At 35.8% G+C, this 22,965-nt stretch overlaps 1 protein-coding gene across 1 annotated transcript in view; it reads left to right on the top strand.

Moving 5' to 3' along the window:
- VWA8 (von Willebrand factor A domain containing 8) overlaps positions 1-22,965 on the top strand; it is a 295,349-nt gene that overhangs the window by 67,164 nt on the left and 205,220 nt on the right. The window contains exons 13-14 of the mRNA XM_072976319.1: positions 12,445-12,605; positions 14,700-14,813. Coding sequence (XP_072832420.1) covers positions 12,445-12,605; positions 14,700-14,813 — 275 coding nt within the window. The remainder of the gene's footprint in view (positions 1-12,444; positions 12,606-14,699; positions 14,814-22,965) is intronic.

Raw genomic sequence — 22,965 nt, forward strand, 5'->3', positions numbered from 1 at the left:
CAAATAAGGAATTCCAGCCTGAAAGGTATTTCATTGACCATCCTTGATGATCCAAAAACATAGAATCCATAAGCTTGAAGAGGGAAGGAATTTTAAATTTGAGGATTCTCTGTGGACTATCTCCAAACTAAGGACACTGTGTGATTAGGTCCCAGTACCATTGGTAAGAACACATTGGTATGCTTGACCATCTCTATTAGTTAGTATTTTGTTTTAAATGTACTTTATATTAATTTTGATTAGGGGCCTTAGGGCAATTTTTTAAGGGTCCTCAGGATTTATTTTATTTTATAATCACCAAAGATCACTGTCAGAGTAAGTATTTGTTAAAGGTTAGCGAGATTAGTGATGAAGTTACATATTTATATTCTTGTGGGGAATATGTCAAAAAAGAAAAGAAAGAAGGCTGTAACTTTACAAATTTCTGTAAACCATTTTACTCTTGGAATGTTTTGCAAATAATTTTATTCTTGGAAATAAAAAGCAAATACGTACTTCTCAGCTTTATCATCTGTTTGCCTTTTATGATTCTAAATGGCTTTGTTTTTCTATTCTTCATCTATTATTAAAAAAACTCCGATTGCTCAGGATCAAAACCACTTTCTGAATACATTGAGCTTTATTGCTGATTTACAAACCAGTCTCATAGTAGAAACAAGGCTTTCTGAGGCATTTAAACCAAAAACCATTTGGCAGGACCATAGAGATATTCAAAAAAACAGCAGAGGGAAAGGCGTTCTTTAACAGCTGAGCTAGTGCCTCTGGGAACTGAGTTGAAGGAGCTTGGGATTTAAGCTGGTAAAAGCTGCGAAAATTCTGATTTTACACTCTATTGACTACTGTTAAGAGATTAACAACTTGGCCAGCCCAGCTCCTGGGACGCCTCCTGCTCATTTTTTGTGGTTCCCTTAAGCTCTCCCAGATGTGGGTACCTGCTGGCTGGCAGCCTCTGTGCAGGTGAGGAGTGATGCCCATTATACCCTCATGTGGGTGGAAAGGTGGGCAGGGTGGGAAGGTTGCCCTGTTACCTCCAGCAGCCTCTTTCTTTAATCTTAGCAGACCTCTTTCTGTGCTGCTAAAGCAGGAGACTCCATATTTATCCTTAATGATGCTCCCTGAATGCACACTCTTCCCTGTCTCCCACTTAGTGAACACATGTTTGCTGCATAGTCTCCTGTGGGGGATCAATGCAGAGACAGCAGCTTTAGTTTTGTGAGGAAGGTTCCAGAAGGGACACGTTAAGCCAATCAAGAGAGCTGTCAAGTATTATAGCTGTGGCACACTTCTGAGCTATCTCCCCATCCACCCTGCCCCGCATGGCCAGTTATCAGTCTGACATCATCTGCTTTGTGCAGGACCCACTATAGCTATGGACATCTCCAGTAGCTCTAACCCACCATCCCTGAACCCATTTATTGAGAATTTGGTGGAAAATGCATTTGGCGTCTGAAATTTTATTTCATAGAGTTTTTACAGTGCATCAGTTGTATCAGTTATGTCAGTTGCGCATTAATAGACACTTGTTTTTCTCTCTCTCACACACAAGCTCACTTTCTCTGGGGATAACATTGATGTTCTTCTCTCTTAGCACATTTCAGTTATAAAATACAGTTGTTCTCTATAGTCACCATGTTTTATATTATATCCTCAGATCTTCATTCATCTGATACCTGAAAATTTGGACCCTTTTACCATCCTCTTCCTATTTCTCCACACCACCCCCCAATCTCTGACAGCCATTTTCTACTCTCTGTTTCCAAGAGTTTGATTTTTTTTTTTTTAGATTCCAATTATAAGTGATACCATGCAGATATTTGGCTTTGTCTGGCTTATTTCTCTTAGCATAATGCCCTCAGTATCCATCCATGTTGTCACAAATGGCAGGACTTCCTTCTTTTTCATGGCTGAATAATAATTGCTCTGTGGGGTTGTGTGTGTTTATTTACCACAATTGCTTTATCCATTTATTCATCGATGGGCACTTAGGTTGTTTCCATATCTTGGCTATTGTGAATAATGCTGCAATGAACATGAGAGTGCAGATATCTCTTCAATATTCTGTTTTTGTTTACTTTGGATATATATCCAGAGGTGGGATTGCTGGATCACATGGTAATTCTGTTTTTAATTTTTTGAGGTACTTCCATACTGTTTTTATAGAGCCTGCACCAATTTGCATTCCTACCAACAGTGCACAATGGTTCCATTTTCTCCACATCCTCACCAACATTTGTTGTCTCTTGTCTTTTTGATAACAGCCATTTTAACAGGTGTGAGGTGACACTTCGTTGTAGTTTTGATTTGTATTTCCATGATAATGAGTGATGTTAAGCACCTTTTCATGTACCTGTTGGCCATTTCTATGTCTCTGGAAAAATGTTTGTTCAGTTCCTCTGCCCATTTTTCAATCAGATTGGTTTTTTGCTATTGAGTGTATGAGTTCTTATACTTTAGGTATAAGTATAACCTTTATCAGATATATGACTTGCAGATATCTTTTCTTCATTCAGTAAGTTGCCTTTTCATTGTGTTGGTGGTTTCTTTGCTGTGCAGAAACTTTTTCTTTTTAGTTTGATGTTGTCCCACTTGTTTATTTTGGCTTTTGTTGCTTTTGCTTTTTGTGTCAAATCCAAAAAATCATCACCAAGACCAATGTCAGGGAGCTTACCACTGACATTTTCTTCTAGGAGTTTTATAGTTTCAGGCCCTAACATTCAAATCTTTAATCCACTTTGAGGTGACTTTTGTGTATGATGTAACTTAGGGTCCAGTTTCATTCCTTTGCATGTAGCTATACAGTTTTCCTGATACCATTTATGGACACCATTATTGAATGTATATTTCTGGCTCCTTTGTCATAAATTTATTCACCATATATGTGTGAGTTTATTTCTGGACTCTCTGTTCTGTTCCACTGATCCATGTGTCTGTTTTTATGCCAGTACCATACAGTTTTGGTTAGTATAGCTTTTAATGTAGTTTGAAATCAGGAAATGTGATGTTTCCAACTTTGTTCTTCTTTCTCAAGATTACTTTAGCTGTTCAGGGTCTTTTATGGTTCCATACAAATTTTAGAATTATTTATTCTATTTCTGTGAAAATGTCATTAGAATTTTGATAGCAATTGCATTGAATCTGTGGGTTTCTTTGGGTACTATGGACATTTTAACTATATTAATTCTTCCAGTCCTTGAGCACAGAAGTATTTATTTGTGTCTTCTTCAATTTCTTTCATCAGTGTCTTATAGTTTTCAGTTATGTTGGTTGAACATATATAGATATTTATTTTTAAATTTACCTCTTTTTGGTGAGAATATTTAAATTGTATTCTCTTTTGTAGATGTTAAACATTTATAAATATTTGACTAGAATGTTACTTTCCATAGTCCACTCTCTAAAGAATAGTGGGAGTGAACTTTTAAGAATATAAATCAGATCATGTCATTTCCTTGCTTAAAATCTGTCAGTGGCTTTCCATTATACTTAGAATAAAATAAGAAGCCTTAATCTTGCCTTATGAGCCCTCCATCAGTGCTTTTCAACCTTAACTGCCTGTTAGAATCGCCTGAAGAACTTTGAAAAATTTCCAGTGTCCAGGCCCCTCTGTTACAGAATTTAAAGTAATTGGTCTGAGGTGGAACCCAGAGTTTAGGAATTTTACAAAAGCTACTCAGTGATTCTAACAGGCAGCCAGGGCTGAGAGCCACTGCCCTACGTGATCTAACCCATGCCTGCGTCTCCAGCCATCTCTCCCTGCTGGACCCTCTGCTGATTCTGTTTCAGCCTCACTGACTACTTTCAGTCCCTTAAACCTGTCTAATTCCTTTCTGCTTCAGGGCTTTTGCACCAGGCTTTTGTTACCTCAGCCTGGAATACTCTTCCCCTGATCTTCACGTGGCCTTTTACCATTCAAATCGCAACTCGAATATACTTAAAGCATCCTCGACTGAGCCTTTTGCTATCACATTACCCAGTATTTTCTGTGTAGCACTAACTACTATATATTTTTTCTTATTTGTATCTCCTCCTTCTTGTTCTTCCTTCTCATCCTCTGTTTCCTTTTCTTTGTCTATTTTTCTTCTTTTCCCCCTGGAATATGTTTATCTTTTTCATTGCCGTATCCTCAGCACATGGAATAGTGACTTGCATGTAGCAGGCAGTCAATATATGAAGGAGTGGATAAATAAATTTTGAAAATTTATACCATTTTTAAAGGACCAGCTCAAATCCTGACCTTTGTCAACCTATCTTTACTAATTTTTATTTGTTTCAATATTACCTTTTCTTTCAATTCTAAGATAAGAATTTTTGTCATACAGCATTGTTATATCATTTTTGCTAACGTTCTGAAATGTTAACTTAGACTTGTTGTTAGATTGAAATTTTAATGTTTTCTACTTCCCCACCTGTTCTCCTACCAGGGTCAAACATTTGTGATAAAATGCAGCAGAGTTTGCAGTACCATTTGAATAAAATGGTTATTTTGTTTGTGTGTCCTGGGACTTGACTTCACAACATCTCTGCTTTTTTGCCTTCCTCTTAAATTTTTAAAACATTTTTTGCCTTCCTTTTTGAATCTGTTCTTACCCTCTTTTACATACTTCGTTGTGCATGAACATTTCTAAACAAGCTTTCATAAAGTTAGTTTACATTTAAAATATTATTATCCTTATTTAAATGGTTTACATTTAAAATATTAGGTTGTGAGTTTTGTTGTGGATAATAGAATCCATTGTGGCTGTCTAAAACTGAGGGTTTGTTTTTTTTTTTTAACAGGGTATGAGGTAGCTTGCAGAATTTCTGGCAGAGACGGGGAATAGTGTTGAGATTTTACCCATTTAGGAATGACAGAGCCAGGAGAACTTCAGCCATAGCTCTTCTGGAAGAGCAGGTTTCCCTGTGCTGGCTGCCACTTACTCTCACTGCTCACTGCCAAGTTTTTTCAGTCCCCAGTTTTGTGTATGTGAGGATGCTCAGTAGAACCTGGGTCAGACACAGAATTCAAGCTGCAAAGACATCTAAGAAATGATGTTCTTAGTTGTCTGACCTCTGTACTACAGCAAAGATAGTACAAGGGGCTTGATTAGGTATCTTCCCTAAATAACCTATTACACTATACCTACCCTGACCTTGACTTAATATTTTATTGCGTGACTTTATTAAGGTATCCCTTCGTTGGGTCAGTTGTGAGATGGTGTGTTTGGCTTCTTGTTAGCTTCGATCAGAAGAATTTTGTTCTGTGTTCACAGAATAAATCTTTAACTAGAGTAGATCATTTTGAAATAGATCCCACAGGTCACAGTGAAGAGAGATATAAATGATACAAAATTATCTTCTTCCCATCAATAGCAGAGCAACTGAAAACAATCTTGGTAGGCTTGTTAACACCATCATTGTATACAGAAAGGAAGAATTTATTGTATGTGTGACAGGTTAAAAATAGTTCCTTAAAAGAACTTGAGAGAGAAGCACGGACGAGTTTACAAATAATTTTACAATATATGTAAAATGAGAGGCCTTTTTGTTTGAGATCAAGCGTAAATGACACAGGAATGTTGGCAGCATGCCTTGCATTCTGTTCACTAAGCATGCTTAGACTGTAAATAATGGTTTCATTTCTATTCTAGGACCTAAAATTATTAACATTCTGTGTTTATGCAATATTTATGCAGTATTCTGCCACTAATAGTTCTGGACATAATTAATCCCTTATTGCAAAGTTGATGGCTTACATTAGCTAGTCTTTGTGTATTCTTTTATTTCCTTCAATCCCAGATTTTCTCAGTATTTATACAGTCCTGGCAGGATATTTTCTGGTAGGGTAAGTTTTGCTCAAATAAGCAAAACTTATTTGATGTAGACCTGAAAAGCTTACAAAATTCCAGCTAGCTTCTTTTGGAGAAGAAAAAATCACTAATAATCCTTACTTACACCAATCAAAAAAAAATTAAATGCCCACTGTTTTTATTTTTCATTCAGAAACAAGAAAATGAAGAGTAATATCCACCTAGAGATATAATTACTATTAACTATAACTGAAGCATTTTTATTTCAATCATTTAGGTATGTGTTTAAAGATGTTTTTAAACAACAGTAGAGACTAGCTGCTTTAGAAGGCGTTTCTGAGAGTATAACCTGGTCGGCATTTCCGACTCTTGTCAAAGAAGTTGATTGAGAAAACATTTGTGGTGCGTAGCCTGAAAGGTGTGCAATTGGTACATTACCGTATTAACTCTACATTACATACATGGATTGGTTGATCTAGACCAGCTCTTTCTCTGCAGAATTTCTTTGACTGAAATTTGTTGCTGTATTTGTTGTAATAATACTTTTGAGGATAACCTGGCTCCTTTACTTACTAGCTGTTTGTCCTTGATTGGGTAAGCTGTTTAACCTCTTTGTACCTCAGTTATCTCATCTGTCAAACGAAGACAGTAATTTTACCTGTCTTTTAAGATTATAAGGATTACATTAGTTAATTTATGTGACGTACTTGGCACCTAGTAACCCTTCTATAAGTATTAGCTGCGATAGTTATTGTTACTTCTATTTTTAACTCCTTAACACACTGTCCTTTATATGATGACCTGACCCATGGAACAAATTTTTCTCAATCTCATTGTTAAGAATTGTAGTCTTGTTTCTTTTTTGGTGTCAGTGCTGTGGTGTTATGACTTATGTAACATTTTTAAAAAATGATGCTCTTTTTGTATGTTAGAAATTAGAAAAATTAGATTTATGTTTTAGAAATTAGAAAAATTGGATTATGTTTTAGATTCTTTAGATTATGTTTTAATATACATTGTGTGTATCATCTTTACCTTTCTTAGTTTCATCTTCCCTTGTTTAGTTTTCTTTATCCACTTATTTTAAAATTTATAGTATATTATACCTATTTTTGTAAGCCAACTTACTTCAAGGTTCATGAATGTGGTAGAAATGTATTTTTTATTCTGGTTGAGGTCATAATCTGTATACACTTTGGTATCCTACTTTTCTTATAATCATTTAAATTTTCTGCCAGAAGAATTATATATGCTTTATAATATAAAATTTGACTTTCTTATCACTATTTATATTTAAAGAGATAGTTCAAATTTCCTTATTTGCTAAAAATTTACTGTAATACTTTTGTTTGTCTTTCTGAATGAGATTATACCTTGGAAAACTAATTCTAATCTTATTCTAGACATTCAATGCACAACTACTTTTTGTCATTTATCAAACTAATTACTTATTTCCAGGTTTCTCAAGGAAATCTCAGAAAAATTAGTCTATACCAGTCAAAGGTCCTGAAAGCATTTAAGATATATAATTACCTTAGGGCTCAAATATGTATTCTCTGAAAAAGTTTGTGCAGAATTATGCTTCTCATTTTAATAGGACATGTTTGTTTTTAGTAGCGTTTCTTCACTGCAAATCAAAAATGCAAAATGACACAGAATCTTAAGACATGTGGACGTTTTCCAGGGATCTGAATGAGGAGGTGAGGTGTTGAAGGGAAGACAATGGTGGCTCTAAAGGAACTAGTCTTCATGTCCTGTTATTTTTAAATTTTTGAGGAAACACAGAAAGCGGAAATGGTTCGGCTTCTATGATATCATTAGTGCTATTTTTATTCTCTTAAGTTCAAAGGTTTCAAGGATAAGAAAATATATGCAAAAATGAGGACATTCATCTTTCTTGATTTTTATTAGTGTGCTTTCAAAATGCTCGTATGGAATAAGCACGTTTCTTTTCTAAATTTTGCTTTTCCACTTGCTTTAGGGATGTGTGTGTAGGTAGTAAGAATAAGGAAATGAGATATATATATATTTTAACAATTCTGTGATACAGTATATGTTAAAATAAGTAAAGATATTAAAACAACTTCATGGTACTAAAACCCAAATAGAGTGAAACACTTGAAAACGCTGTTTCCCCATTAAAGATTAGCTTAATATTGTTTGTTTTTGATGAGGGAAGTTAATTAGGTTACTTATTTATTCATTCTTAAAGGAGGTACTGGGGATTGAACCCCAGACCTCATGCATACTGAGCATGTGTTCTACCCCTTGAGGTGTACCCTCCCCCCAAGGTTAGCTTAATACTGAAATTGTGTTACTGACTCATTTCAGACTGTGCTGAAAAACTTCTGTTAATTAGATCTGACTAGGTTCAGTTGTTCTGTGGAAATTCAGTTTTACTTTGGTGTCCCTTGCTCTTGCACACAATGAAAAATAACTTTCACATTGAAAATAATTTCTGATGATAGCTAATATTATGGGCAGTGGGGGCAATTATCTTTTTAAGGAAAAGGTAGGATTTTCATCTTTTCTCCTAGTACAGGGTCTTAATTATGAAAACTAAGAGCTTTTATTAAAAAGAATGGCATTCCCCCCCCCCGGAGGCTTTTGTTTTAATGCACAGATACATTAGAAATGAAGAATGGCTCTTTTTAACATGAGAATATGTAGAGACTTGAGGTGATAATAGTGAACCGAGGTAGTCTTCTAAGAAAGGCCAGTGTTTTCCGTTTTCTACCCCTCTGAAGACTGAAGAAGGGGAGACTATTTCTGGTCCATATTTGTGGTTGGCATTAACACCATTGAACTCTGTTGATCTGTTACTGCTTGTTGTGTGGCAGCAAATAATCATTTCAGTTTACTTCAGTCAGTAAAAGGGAGTCTCCAACTGCTAGGCTGGAAAAGAGGAGCTGTACACACTGTTGTCTTTCTCATCATCTTTGTTAATAAATATTTACTTATCTGAATGAGGCAAGTATTGTAGACATTGTATGAATTAACAGGCTGTGAATGTACTTGGGAATCGCCCATCACTACAGAATGAAGTCGTGCTTTTTTATCTCTTAGACAGAATGGTGATTCAGGATGTGTCAGTATGAGAGGTAGGAATTTTCTCTGTTGAAATTAAAAAAAAAAGTTACCAATTACTAGCATCAGCTCTAGGCATCTGAACCTCTTATGCCAAAGTCACATTCATCATCTCCACTTCCTGGGCCCACACGAAACATTCAAGAGCTGAGTTGGGTCGGGGTGTGATCCATTTTCAGTCTGAAGTTGGGATTTGCAAAATTAACACCCATCCATTTCTTTAAAAATATGATACCAGTGGTATATCTTCTTTATGTTGCATACCTCCTCTTGGAGTACCAAGATAGGTGCTTAGAGGAAACAAAGCCTACTCTTTCCTTTTTTTCCTTCATTTCTGTTCACCTTTTAATTTATACTGCATTGTTACGCGTTTTGTATATCCTCGTGCAATCTCATAATTTCCATTAGAATAGGAAGGAGTATAAATAAATAAGATGAAGAAAGTTTCACATTAAGTTAATGTCTTTTTTAAAGCAGTACTTCCCACCTGGGAGGCATTTGTGCTGTTACCTGTGTAATGTTTAATAAAAAATAGGTGGTCAGCCCCACCTGGGATCTACTGCATCCAAATCTAAGCTTATGTATTTTCCAGAAGTTCCCCCAGGTGTTTCTGCTATGTCCCTTTGACTTAGAACCACTGTGCTAAAGCGTGTTTTCTGTTTGTTTTATTCTCTAAGACAATGTGTAATGCACCTACAGTGACTGCTTTTCTGGAATAATGAGTACCAAGAGTTTTCTTTAAATTTACCTGTTTTTATATGAACTTGTAAAAGATTTATGTATGTGTATATATTTGATTTTTTTCATAATTCAGTTATGAAAAGGAACCGACATTTATTTTGATTTGTCCGATTTTTCTTGCAAGGGAGATCTATTTCCTGTCTATAGTACAGCTCATTTGGTGATAGATTTGGTCTTCACTGTTGCATCTGCCCTTGGCAGCTTAGAATGACATGCTCTTGTAAATTGCATAGAATTTAAAATTAATAGAAAAATTAGATGCAATTAATGAGTTGAGCCAAGTTTTGATAATGTGTCAAAGTCAGGCCTTTAGCGCTATGGGGATTTACTGAGTTTTGTCAATGAAAACAATGAATTAACAGTCAATCTAAGAAAGAAATGGGAATTTTTATTCAAGCCAACCTGAGGATTGTAACCCAGGAGACAGTCTCTCAGAGAGCTCTGAGAATTGTTCCAAAGAGGTAAGGGGAGAGGTCAGTATATTTGTGATTTTTGCTAAAGGAGGTACATGCAATCAAGCACGCATCTCAGTAGAAGATTGCTGCTGGTCAAGAGGAACAGACATCCTAGTTAGTGGTCTTAATGCTTTTCTAAGTATGGGAAGATGCAAGAATCCAGGTTCCTAAAAAAGTTCTCTTGAAAATATCTAACCATCTGAGTGCCAGTTCTGTCAGTTTTCCCAGAGCACAAAGTGCCTCATCCTGATCTTCCCCCTTGAATCCCTTTCAGGGTGTGTTGTAGGTCACCACCTGCAGTGGCCAAGGACTTGATTCTTGCAGAGCTGGATGGTGGGTTACATTCTTTATTTTACAGTCCCCGCCTTTTGGTCTTGATTTTGTCCAAGGTTTAGGAGTCATTTCATAACCAGTTTGTCCCATGGCTCATTCTCAGATCAGGTGGGGGTTTCGCTGATAGGCCACTCAATGTGCTCTTACTGGATTAGGCCTTGTTAACAGTAGCCAAAAGCCTCTGGACTTTGTATCTTACTGGTCAGTTATCTAGGAAATGGTTACTTCTTGCTTCTTCTCGTTATCTAAAGTTACACTATTACAGTCATTGATCTTACAGAACTATATATTTGATCAGTCCTTTTAAGTCACCTAATCATCATTAATTTTTTTATTTTGGTGGGGGAGGTAATTAGGTTTATTTACTTATTTGCAGAAGAAGTACTGGGGATTGAACCCAGGACCTTGTGCATGCTAGGCACACGCTCTACTACTTGAGCTATACCCTCCTCACCAAATTATCATTAATTTCGTCTGAAGCTCAGTCACACATTTGGTAATGCAAGAAACAGTTATCTTATAAAGTAGGCAGGATACAAGTATTATGGTTAGTAGATAAAATAAGGTAACAAGTAAGTATTTAAGTTAAAAAACACCCATTAGGTGTGGCCCTGTATCTCCCCAGTCATCAGTCCAGTCTGTTCTGCACCAATCGCCATCTTTAAAGGAAATGACATATTGACATTATTGGCATTGTACATAAAGTTCACTAGAGATGTCTGTACATGCAAGGTGAGTGGTGGGTCATCGTGACCCCTTATAGGACTGAGAAAGGAATGCTGTCTTCAAGGGACTTGCATAGCTGGCATCAGAAGAAGAAAAATTGATCTTTATGGTTAAGCAGGCATTTCTGCTATTGGGGAGGTCTGGTCAATGCATAAAGCAGATACACAATGCACACTAGAGGAGAAAAAATTATGTTTAAATTTTTCTTGTCTTGCTTTAAAATGTAAAATGTTTATTTCATCAGTTTGAATATTATTTCTCCAGTGCCATTATGATTCAATATAAGCCTGTTTATACTTCCTAAGTCAGTACTTTTTTGATAGTGAGAAAATTAAAATGATCAAGACTTACCTTTTCATCTTGATTTCAGTACAGATTGGTTGCCATTGTAGATATAAGCACATTCATTCATTTTCTGTCTTAAAACTGGACTGGGATATCAAAGAATTTACAAAAGACTTTAAATTTTTGGATACAATTGACTGTAGATGTTTAAGTTTTGTTTGATATAAATGGCACAGAATTTATCTGAAGCTGATAACAGAAAAGAAACTATTAATTCAACATTAACACATGTAAGAAAAATTGTTCATATTATATGGCACCAAATTTTTTTTTACAGTAGGTAGATGTTTATGTACCACTAATATTAATAGTTTGCTTAAACCTGTTACACTGCTTTAGCACTAGCACGTTGTGTATGTGCTTTAAAAAATTGCTTGCAAGTGCTGCGTTATTGTTTGTCAGTTCCTGTGTATGCCTCATCTGATGACTGTCCTCCTCAGTTTCCTCCATTTTCAGGCCTCTTTAAATATGAGTCACTGTGATGGTTCATAGTGTGGCTTTTCAGAAGAACACAACTGCAAGAAAATGCACATCATTGATAAGCATCTCCTCCCATTGAGTTTGTATGGCCTCTGATTCTTAAAAAGGAAGCCACAATTTTGGCCCAGTCAGGAGTAAAGCTGATTGAGTTAAATTCTGTTAAAGTTAAGTGGGAATTACTGCCACCATCTGTGTAGGTACCAAGTGAACATTTTAAAAGAGGGAGAAAATGCTAAATGAAAAGGAGAAAAGAAAAAAACAACAATGAACCCTCACTGTAGTATGTTGATGAGTAGTAGGAAAAAAATTCAAATGACCAAGAAAAGCTTCTGAATCTCTCTCTTTCTGGTGGTTTGGAGAAAGTGACTTGCCAGTTGTTGTGTTGAATGTTATGTTCAGGGAGAAGTAACTCTAAAGCTAAATAAGCTGTCATCCATGCCTTAAAAACTAAGTCTGCATTTTCTTCGGTGGGTGTTGGGGATTGGTTTCAGGATATGACAGCACGTGATCTGCTACAGCAGAGATACACGCTTCCAAATGGAGACACTGCCTGGCGGTCCTCGCCCCTCGTAAATGCTGCTCTGGAAGGGAAGCTGGTTCTCTTGGATGGCATTCACAGAGTCAATGCGGGTACACTTGCTGTATTACAAAGGTTGGTATGAGTCACACACACAAAAACACACCATGTAAACAGTAGACGTGGAATTTTTTCAATCTTCTCATTTAAACTCAGTTACGTAGTTCCTGAGGAACTTACAATTCTATATCCAAGTAAAACAGCAGATGTTTTTATTGTTGTAAATATAGTATAATAAAACTTCAAATAGTGAACATTATGGGAAGAGCCATAGCAAAATTATGTGTATAGGAGCTTAAAAGAGAAAACTTTTAAGTAATAATTTTGAAAGACATATATTTATATCTGTGCTGATTGATGTATGCGATAAGTCACACAGCCAAAGTTTTATAGTTTGTCAGAGTCACTGCTTCACTGCTTACCAACTCCTTTTCAATCTAGGTCTAAATTGTTGGTTGGTGTTGTTGGAATTTTTTTTGAGAGTGAGAGGAAACTTAGGTCCTTATATAAAACGTGTAATAGCTGTTTAATTATATTTTCTATTGGCCAAAGGGCACTTTGTGTTTACAGACTTGAACATTTGCATCACTTGTTTTCTTATTTCAGTTTATGTGGGGAAAATATCCACACATTCCTAATTAACTTCTCTTTAATGTTAAGAGAAGACTTTATGTGTAACTTTCATGGAAAATATTCCCATCTTGTGTCACTTCGGGAGATTAATGATACCATTGGGGGGGCGGGGTTACATCTTGATCCTATCACTTGGAAACATTTGATTTTTAACTTTAAATTTTAGCTTATTGGGGAAGTTCAAATAAGTGGAATAGTCTATTTCTCCCAGATAACTATTCAAAATTTTTTGTCCTTGACAGGATGCAGATGATGAGTATAATGAAAGATTCTGAACATTGTTAATCCTGATTAGATTTGAGAGCATTTAATCACCACAGACTTTCAGTGATTTACTATAAACATTCCATAGATTTACAGTATTTTTCTTTTCTAAACAGACAAATGCAAACACAAACAAAATAATTCTGCCCCCTTTTATTGGCCGCCTCTTTCTTAGGCCTAGTAGTAACTGCAGCAGCTGCTAACTGAGAGCTTGCTCTGCAGGCATTGTGCTAAGCCCGCCTTTCTCAGACTCTCAACTTGGAATCTCCTTGTGGGAGTGAGGCTTAAAAATTACTGATATCTGAGCTCCATCCTCCTCCTCAAATTCTGATGTAACTGACCCAAGATGAGGCCTGAACACTGGCATTTTTAAATGCTTCCCAGTGGATTCTAATGCACAGCTGAGATTGAGAGCAACTATATCAAGCATCTGCTTTACATTAGCTGTTTAATTTTCACAGCAATGCTATGAGGTTGGCATGATTGCCTCAATTTTAGAAAAGATAAAATTTTAGACAAACAGATTATTCCCTCCCCCCCCCCCCCGCCGGGTCATTCAGCTAATAAGGTGCAGAGCTGGGCTTTGAACCCCGGTCTGAGGGACTCTGCTGCCCATGCTCCCAGCCTCTGCCTTAGGCAGCCTCCCCTCCCCTCGGTGCTTACTGAGTGGGTCTGTGGGGCAACTGTGCTGTGGGCATCCGGAAACTCTAGTGGTTGGTATAAGAGCTAGAATAGCACTTTCGACCTCTGCAACAGCTGGAGGACGATGTTATTTGTGCGGTGGGCCATCAGGTCCCATCAGAGTTGCATATGAAGCAGCATTAGTTATTTCATTATAAAGATTTTTGATATTTTATATTACATAATTGCAAAGATAGAAATATTTTGGTAATACCATGACTTAAAGAGTTACATTAGATTCAAGGGAGTATGTGCCAACTGCTTTGTTCATTAATATTTACCTCATGGTTCTCCTGAGTCACCCATTCAGCTGTTTCTTTTCATCTCTCTCCTCTTCCCCCTCCTCTTCCTCCCTCTTCACATCTAGTAACCATGACTACTGCCCTCAAGTACAGAAACCAACAGTTTTGCCAAGTATAACATAGCGCTAGCCAACTTGAAATTTCAAAAGGTGCATTTAAACAAAATTGTTAGACTCAATTGCCAGTAATCATAGACATGATTAAAATATTAACTGACTGATTCTATCTCTAATAACTCCAACGTTCAAAACTGATTAATGTGTTTGCTGACCTTCCACCATCCCATTAGGCTGATCCACGACCGAGAGCTCAGCCTGTACGACGGCTCTAGGCTGCTGAGAGAAGACAGGTACATGCGTTTAAAGGAGGCACTGCAGATGTCTGATGAGCAGCTACGGAAGAGGTGATTTGGGGTTCACTGCTCTTATTGTCAGGGTTACCTTCTTTTTATCATTCTTCTAAACCTAGGGTCAAGCCAAGATGACTTTGAACAGCTTAATAATTTGGGGTCCTAGGCATGATCATATTTTGGGACTTCTTAAGACTCAAGGTTGCTATCCAAGATAGACTCCAAGCCTTGCTTTTCCATGAGTGCTTAAACATTTTATAAGAGCGTTAGTTTTAAGAAGTGAATCCCTCTTCTGTTGTCCTAACGATTCAATTTTGGCCCCAAACTTTATATCACTTCAGGAAAAAAAAAAAAAAAAAGAGAGAGAGAGAGAAAGAGAGAGCCTCAAAGTTAATGGGGCCTACCCTCGTAGGAAGTGAGCCATTATTTCTGGGGTATGCTACCTGATGCAGGATTACCTTTTATGGCTTATTTAAACATTCCTTCCAGAGCTGTAACAACCAAATATTATGTATGAGACCGGATTGGATCCTGGATCAGGAAATGAAATGAAAACAGCTATATAGGACTCTTAGGGACAATTAGGAAAGTTTGAATGTGGGCTATATATGTTACATGATACTGAATTAATAATAATTTTCTTAGGTATCATAATGGTATTGTGTTTATGAAGGTGTTGACCTAAAACAAATAGACTTCCAATTTCGCCAGCAAGAATAGTTTATTTGAGATCAACGAAGAACTGCAGTTTGGGGTCCGTAACTATGGCGAGCCTTGGGCAAGTCCCGATACAATGAGAGGAGGAAGGATTCTTTTCAAAGAGGGGAAAGAAAGTCGGGAGGGCCGTAGTGAACAAAGAGGTCATTGGAGGAATCGAGAGTTCGAAGTATAGTGGCTTTTCATTGGCTGAGCCCTTGCCAGGCAAGAAGAGGAAGCCTTTCTTTCTTCTCTTGGGCTCCACTATTGTCATAGGGTGCGAGAGCTCCCCCTTCTGGCCTCCCGACCCTACTTAACTGAGGGTTCCGTTTGTTAATTTTTTGCAATGGAGAATATTCCTATTCTTAGGAAATGTATGCTGAAATATTTAAGGGATGACATAAAAAGATGTCTGCAGCTTACTTCCAAATGTTTCAAGGGGGAAAAAGATATGGTGAATGGGTACAAACACCCCCCCCCCCCATAAAGACAAAGAGCAATTGAGAATGAGAACACAAAGTGGTGAAATCTTAATAGTTGGTGAAACCTAGGTAGAGAATATATGGGTGTTCATATTCTATTCTTTCAAATTTTCTACGGATTTGAAAAATTTCAAAATAAAAAGTTTGAAAGAAAATATTTCTTTCAGCTGTGCACTATACGTTCCCTTAGAGGAGGTTTGGCAATTATAAGTCATTTTCTGTCTCATTACATTTCCATGCATGTTTTTACGTAATTAGAGATTGTTACTTTGGGGAATGCCTTGTCACTTCACTGAATCTTCTTTAATTGAAGCCACCCCTTCCCCCTAAGGGCTTGCTGCCATATTTAAAACAGTAAAATCCTACAAATCATAATTAAGTGTGTTTCTTATGTGTTTGTGTTTTAAGGAGAATTTTTTTTTATTTCCTTGGAATTTTTTCTATGGGGAGGAAATGTTCAATTCCTTACTATCTCTGTATAAGCTATTTAAAAATTCACTTGATTACACAGTTACTTATGCTTCTGAGGTGTGTATCATCAAATTCCTGTAGCCCAGTAAATGGTTTGGTTGAAAGTTTAGGAAGGCAAATTATAAAGATTCCTATCATAACACACCTTGGGCTTAAAACATTCAACTATTGTACATTATTTGCATGTGAATTACCTATCGGGGAACAGTTGTAATTTTCAGGGAGTTGAATCAAAGCAGTTAGTCTGGAGCTGTCAGCAAGACTGCCTAGCAAGTTCCCCTCGAACTTGAGGAGTGTTGTCTTCTGGCCAAATGTCCAGGAAATGATAACTCTTTCCTATGAAGAGAACTCAAGTTCTCTCTAATGGTCACAAGCAGTTTTGCAAATGAAAACACTTCCAGGAGCAAAGAGGCTCTGAACATTGTGTTCAGGATTTGGCTCAGACTGGTCAGTTGCGCTTCCTTCTCAAAGTGTCTCAGAACTATTGATTTTCATCACTCCTATGAATAGAAGCCAGGCTCAGTTCTGTCTCCAGAAGTAACACTGAGTAGGTGGAGACAGATCAGAGCATTGCTTGGTTTCCTTCACTTATTTTTTTTTTATTTTTGTTTGAGTTTTTTGTCATTGTTAAATATGCGTGAAACTTGAGCCAGATAGTTTTTCAAGACTTTTAACGAAAAATATCAGCCGTCTGTTATCTGTCATGGGACACTTTCCCATTTCCCACTCCTTGGAGGCTACCACTTTCAACCTGAGCTGTTTCTTTTGATATTTACCTCTGTATCACTAAACAATATACTTTCATTGATATTTCTTGATTTATTTTTCAGTGTTAGGCACTACCTATTGATTTCCTATTCTGGAAAATTACACTTTAACTCCCTTTCACCATCCCTCTTCCCACTACACATCATGTGCTTCCTGTCTCCCATTCTTCCTAAATATTATGTAATAATTTTGTTTAGAACTTCTTTCAATATTTACATTATTATTATAGCACAAGGACTATATACAGCTGAACTATTCAATAAGCTACAGTTATTTGTCTTTCCTGAAATATGTTTTGTTTTTCCTAAAGTTTATTATTATGAAGAGAGACAGATATGTAAATAAATAATTACAATGCAATTTTTAAACGTTTTAAACGTTGTAGAGATTTCTACAACGATGTCATGGAAACACAGAGGAGGAAGTGACCTTCTTCTCTTCTCTTCTCTTCTCTTCTCTTCTCTTCTCTTCTCTTCTCTTCTCCTATTGCTACCTCACAGAGGTTTATTAGTGAAGGCAAGATGCTTAAAAAAGTTGTCAAATATAAAGAGGTTGGTTTACACTTTACCTGCATCAAAAAATACATTTTCCAAATTGTCTTGACTTTTTTAAGACAACTAAAAAGTATTCAGCTACCATACAAATACTTGTGTGTATTTAGTTTTTTTTTTTAACTGAGGTATAGTTGATTTAAAATATTATATTAGTTCCAAGGGTATAAAAGTGTCAGTATTTTATAGATTATACCCCATTTGAAGTTATTAAAAAATGTTGGCTGTATTCTCTGTGCTGTACAATATATCCTTGTACCTTATTTGTTTTATACATAGTAGTTTGTATATCTTAATCCCCTACTCCTGTCTTGCCCCTTCCCCGCACCCCTCCCCACTGATAACCACTAGTTTTTTCTCCTTATCTGTGAGTCTGTTTCTGTATATTGTATTTATTCATGTGTTTATTTTTTAGATTCCACATACAAGTGATAACATACACTATTTGTCTTTCTCTGTCTAATTTCACTTAGCATAATATTCTCTAGTTCCATCCACATTACTGCAAATGGAAGTATTTCATTCTTTTTTATGGCTGAGTAATATTCCCGTGTGTGTGTGTGTGTGTGTGTGTGTGTGTGTGTGTGTGTGTGTGTGTGTATCACATCTTTATCCATTTATTCGTTGATGGGCACTTACATTGTTTCCATGTCATGGCTATTGTAAATAATGCTGCTATGAACATTGAGGTACATATATCTTTTCAAATTAGTATTATTATTTTCTTTGGATATATACCCAGGAGTGGAATTGCTGGATCATATGGTAGTTCTATTTTTAGTTTTTTTAAGGAAACTGCATAGTTTTTCTATAGTGGCTGTATCAATTTACATTCACCAATAGTGTACTGGGGTTCCCTTTCTTCCACATCCTCACCAACATTTGCTATTTGTGGTCTTTTTGATGATAGCCATTCGTACATGTGCGAGGTGATATCTCATTGTGGTTTTGATTTGCATTTCTCTAATGATTAGCTATGTTAAGCATCCTTTCATGTGCCTGTTGGCCATTTGTATGCCTTCTTTGGAAAAATGTTTATTCAAGTCTTCTCCTATTTTTTAATTGGATTGTTTGTACTTTTGGTGTTCAGTTGTTTGAACTGTTTATGTATTTTGGATATAATGCCTTATCAGACATATTTGCAAATATCTTTTCCTATTCTGTAGGTTGCCTTTTTGTTTTGATAATGTTTACTGTGGGTTTGTCATAAATGGCCTTTATTATGTTGAGATATATTTCCTCTATACCAACTTTGATGAAAGTTTTTATCATGAATAGATGTTGAATTTTGTCAAATGCTTTTTCTGTGTCAATTAAGATGATCATGTGATTTCTAACCTGACTTTTCTTGATGTGATAGATCAAATTGATTGATTTGTGGATATTGAACCATCTTTGCATCCCTGGAATAAATACCACTTAATCATGGTGTATGATCCTTTTTATATATTATTGAATTTGTTTTGCTAGTATTTTGTCAAGAATTTTGACATCTATATTCATCAGAGATAATAGCCTGTAATTTTCTTTTTTTGTTCTTTGGTTTTGTTATAAGGGTAATGGTGGCCTCATAGAACAAATTTTGAATGTTCCTTTCTCTTTAATTTTTTGGAAGGATTTGAGGAGGATAAGTATTAGCTCTTCTTTATATGTTTGGTAGAATTCCCCTATGAAGCCATCTGATCCTGGACTGTTGTTTGCTGGGAGTTTTTTTTATTACTAATTCAATTTCACTCTTAGTGATTGGTCTGTTCAGATAGTCTGTTTCTTCCTGATTCAGTCTGAAGATTGTATATTCTAGAAATTTATCCATTTATTCTAGGTTATCTAATTTGTTGGCATATAACTGTTCATAGTATTCTCTTATGTTTTTTTAATCTCTGAGATATTGGTTGTAATTTCTCCTCTTTTGTTATTTATTTTGTTTATTTTTCTCTTATTTTTTTCTGGATAAGCCTGGCTAAAGGTTTATCAATTTTGTTTACATTTTCAAGAGAAAAACAACAGCTCTTGGTTTCATTGTCTTTTTATTTTTTTCTTGATTTTACTTATTTTCTCTCTGATCTTTATTATTTCCTTTCTTCTGCTGAGTTTGGACTTTGTTCTTATTTTTCTAATTCCTTTTGATGGTAGGTTAGGTTGTTCATTTGAGAATTTTTCTTGTTACTTGAGGTAGATCTGTATTGCTATAGACTTCCCTCTTAGAACTGCTTTTGCTACATCACATAGATTTTGGAATGTTGTTTGTCCCAAAGTATTTTCTGGTTTCCTCTTTAATTTCTTCATTGACCCATCGGCTATTTTAGTAGCATGTTATTTAGTCTCCACATATTTGTATTTTCCCCATTTTTTTCATGTAATTGATTTCTAGTTTCATATCATTGTGATCAGAAAAAAATGCTTGATATAGTTTCTGTCCTCTTAAATTTGTAGAGACTTGTTTGTGGACTAGCATGTGCTGTATCCTGGAGAACATTCTCTGTGCACTTGAAAAGAAAGTGTATTTTGCTGTTTTTGTGTGGAGTGTTCTGCTTATATCTATTAAATGGCATCTAGTCTAATGTGTTTAAGACCACTGTTTCCTTATTGATTTTCTATCTGGATGATCTGTCCATTGATGTAACCAGGGTGTTAAAGTCCCTTACTATTCTTGTATTATTGTTAGTTTCTCTCTTTATGTCTATTAATTTTTGTTTTATATATTTGTGTGCTCCCATATTAAGTGCATATATGTTAATGAGTGTTATTGTATTGCTCCCTTTATCATTATATAATGCCTTTCTTTGTCTTTTGTAATAGATTTTTGTCTAAAATCTACTTTGTCTGATATGAGTATTGCTACCCCAGCTTTCTTGTCATTTCCATTTGCACAAAATATGACAGTCATATTACAGAATCTGCCTCATTCTGATGATATGGATTGTTGGTAAATTTGTACCTTTTCCTGGTTAACTTTGCCTTAGTTCTGTGGCCCATTTTTGTTCTTCTGAGAATAAATATGTTCTCTTTTAGGGTTGTAATAGGTTAGAATCTTCCTTTAAGCCACATGACTCCTTCTTTCAAGGCAGTTTAACTGAAAGAACATAGCATGAAAAGTGGGAATCTGTACTCTGTGAGAAAATTAATTTGTTTCTTGAGTTGTTCTTATAAATAATACAGCCCATTATCTAGCATGGGTTGATCCTGTATGCTGTCCATATCTAATATGTCACTCTTGGCATTAGCATTTGGACTATAAATTAGGAACTCATAACCCAAGTCATTTGTTCTTTCATTCTGTGCCTGAGCACAGAACTGAAGTTTAGAAAAGTGACTATTATTTCTCTTTGTCTTTAAATAAACGCAAGTATTAATGCTTTGTTTTCTTCTGAGCGATTTTGAGATAGACAAAAAGATCAAAGGTAGAATGAAGGGAAGTTAAACTTAAGCTTCTCTGCCTCTAGACTCAGTTTGGTAAATTTAGATACATTTTGGCTTTCAGGTAGGAACAATTTTCATATCTGTGTTTGGCATGTCTCATTTAATTACAAATTAAAAAAATACCTTAAATTGTTGCAAAAAGGAATTTTGGCGTACCTCACATGTTCAAAGGAAGGGAGACAGTGCAATTGGGCCTCTGGAAATAATGGAACCTTGGACTTTAATGTCATCTGGGCTCTCTGTCTTGCTCTATACTTCATCTCTTTGTTTCAGATGTCACAATACCTGGCACATAGTAGATCACTTAGCAAATGTTTTTTAATAATGAGTAAATATTAACCAAAAAAGTTCTAGAAAACTCAAAGTAAAGTAATTCTATTAATCTTTTTTAGATAACTTTCTGAGCTAGCAATGTTTCCTTTTATGAACCTACTAATTAGCAATACTTTGCCTTTTAATGACAAGTCTAATACCATAGGGTCTCATAATTAACAGCTACTAGCTGTGAGCTACCAAGGCTTTCAACTTCATAGTGTGAAACCCAGTTTCTATACAATTATATTTGACTCCATTACCGACCTTCAGTCTATTCTAATTCTTCACCAAAATCATATACCTTGTGGTTTCCATAGTGTTCTGCAGGCATTCTTTGGAGGTAATGACATAGCTGGTGTACCTTTGAAATAGCTTAAGAAATGTTAGAGACTTTCCTTCTTGTATTGCAAGACAACAGGAACACCGTGTACATGATGGTTAGAAATAGCATGATGGCCATGCATACCAAACACCATGCCTGCATTTCTCACAGGAAATAACAACCGAAATAGAACTGCTTCCTTTGATGAGAAAAACTTCTTTGGGGAAAGGGGGAGTGCAAATACAATTGGCTGCTAAATGTGTCCCTTCCTGCTGTTGGTCAGAGCCTAAATGAGGGGGGTGAGAGTTTCTGTGAATTACTAATAGTTTATTTTACTGAGAAAATGTTTCTGGTTATTTCAGGGAAGCAATAAAGATTTGGGGCCTAGTCTCAGTTGTAATTATATACGCTCCAATGTTTTTGCATCTTTATTGGATTTTTTTATTGTAATTGAATATTGAAAACAGTTTATAATCTCCCAGTTTTTATTAATCAGTTGTGAACCATAACTGGACGCTGGGTTCAATCCTCAATCTGTGAGATTCCCTGGACCTTTTTACTTTTACTCATGTTTGAAGATAGCTAGGCCTGGAGCATTCTCTCCTGCTTCCCCATAAACCTCTGGATCTCTTTGCTAGGAAATTAGGATTTAACAAAATTCAAGGTAGATCCAGGATTTTATGCCCAAGTCTTTGTGTTTGATTCTCAAAACAGAGCCTTAAGCAAATTCTGAGTCTAAAAAATAATTTTAAACATTTTTTATGGTCAAGAAAAAGTTCTAAACTCTGTGTCTATGAAGGGTCTACTTGTAATTGTGTGTATTGGTTTTGTCTTTTGGATGCACAAATGTATCAGATATTTGATACAAGACTGCACCTTCTCTCAAAAATTCATTCAAGACTAGATTTAGACTAGCTACTCTGCTTTTGGATGGGAAACCATTATTCTCGGTTCTGATCACTTACCTTTGTTTGTCATTACCACCAAAAGTCTTCAAAAAATTTCTTGCAGTGATGGTTATTAACAGCAATATATTAATTAATTAACTAATTAATCTATCATATGTTGTCACTCATGTACCACACTATACATTGTTTGGTATAAATTTATGTTAGGAATGTGTCCATACAGTTTGCCACCTTGCAAAAAAAGGAAAAATATTGACTATGTACAGAATTTCA

This window comes from Vicugna pacos, chromosome 14 (genome assembly GCF_048564905.1).
Source record: "Vicugna pacos chromosome 14, VicPac4, whole genome shotgun sequence".
Classification (NCBI taxonomy): Eukaryota; Metazoa; Chordata; class Mammalia; order Artiodactyla; family Camelidae; genus Vicugna; species Vicugna pacos.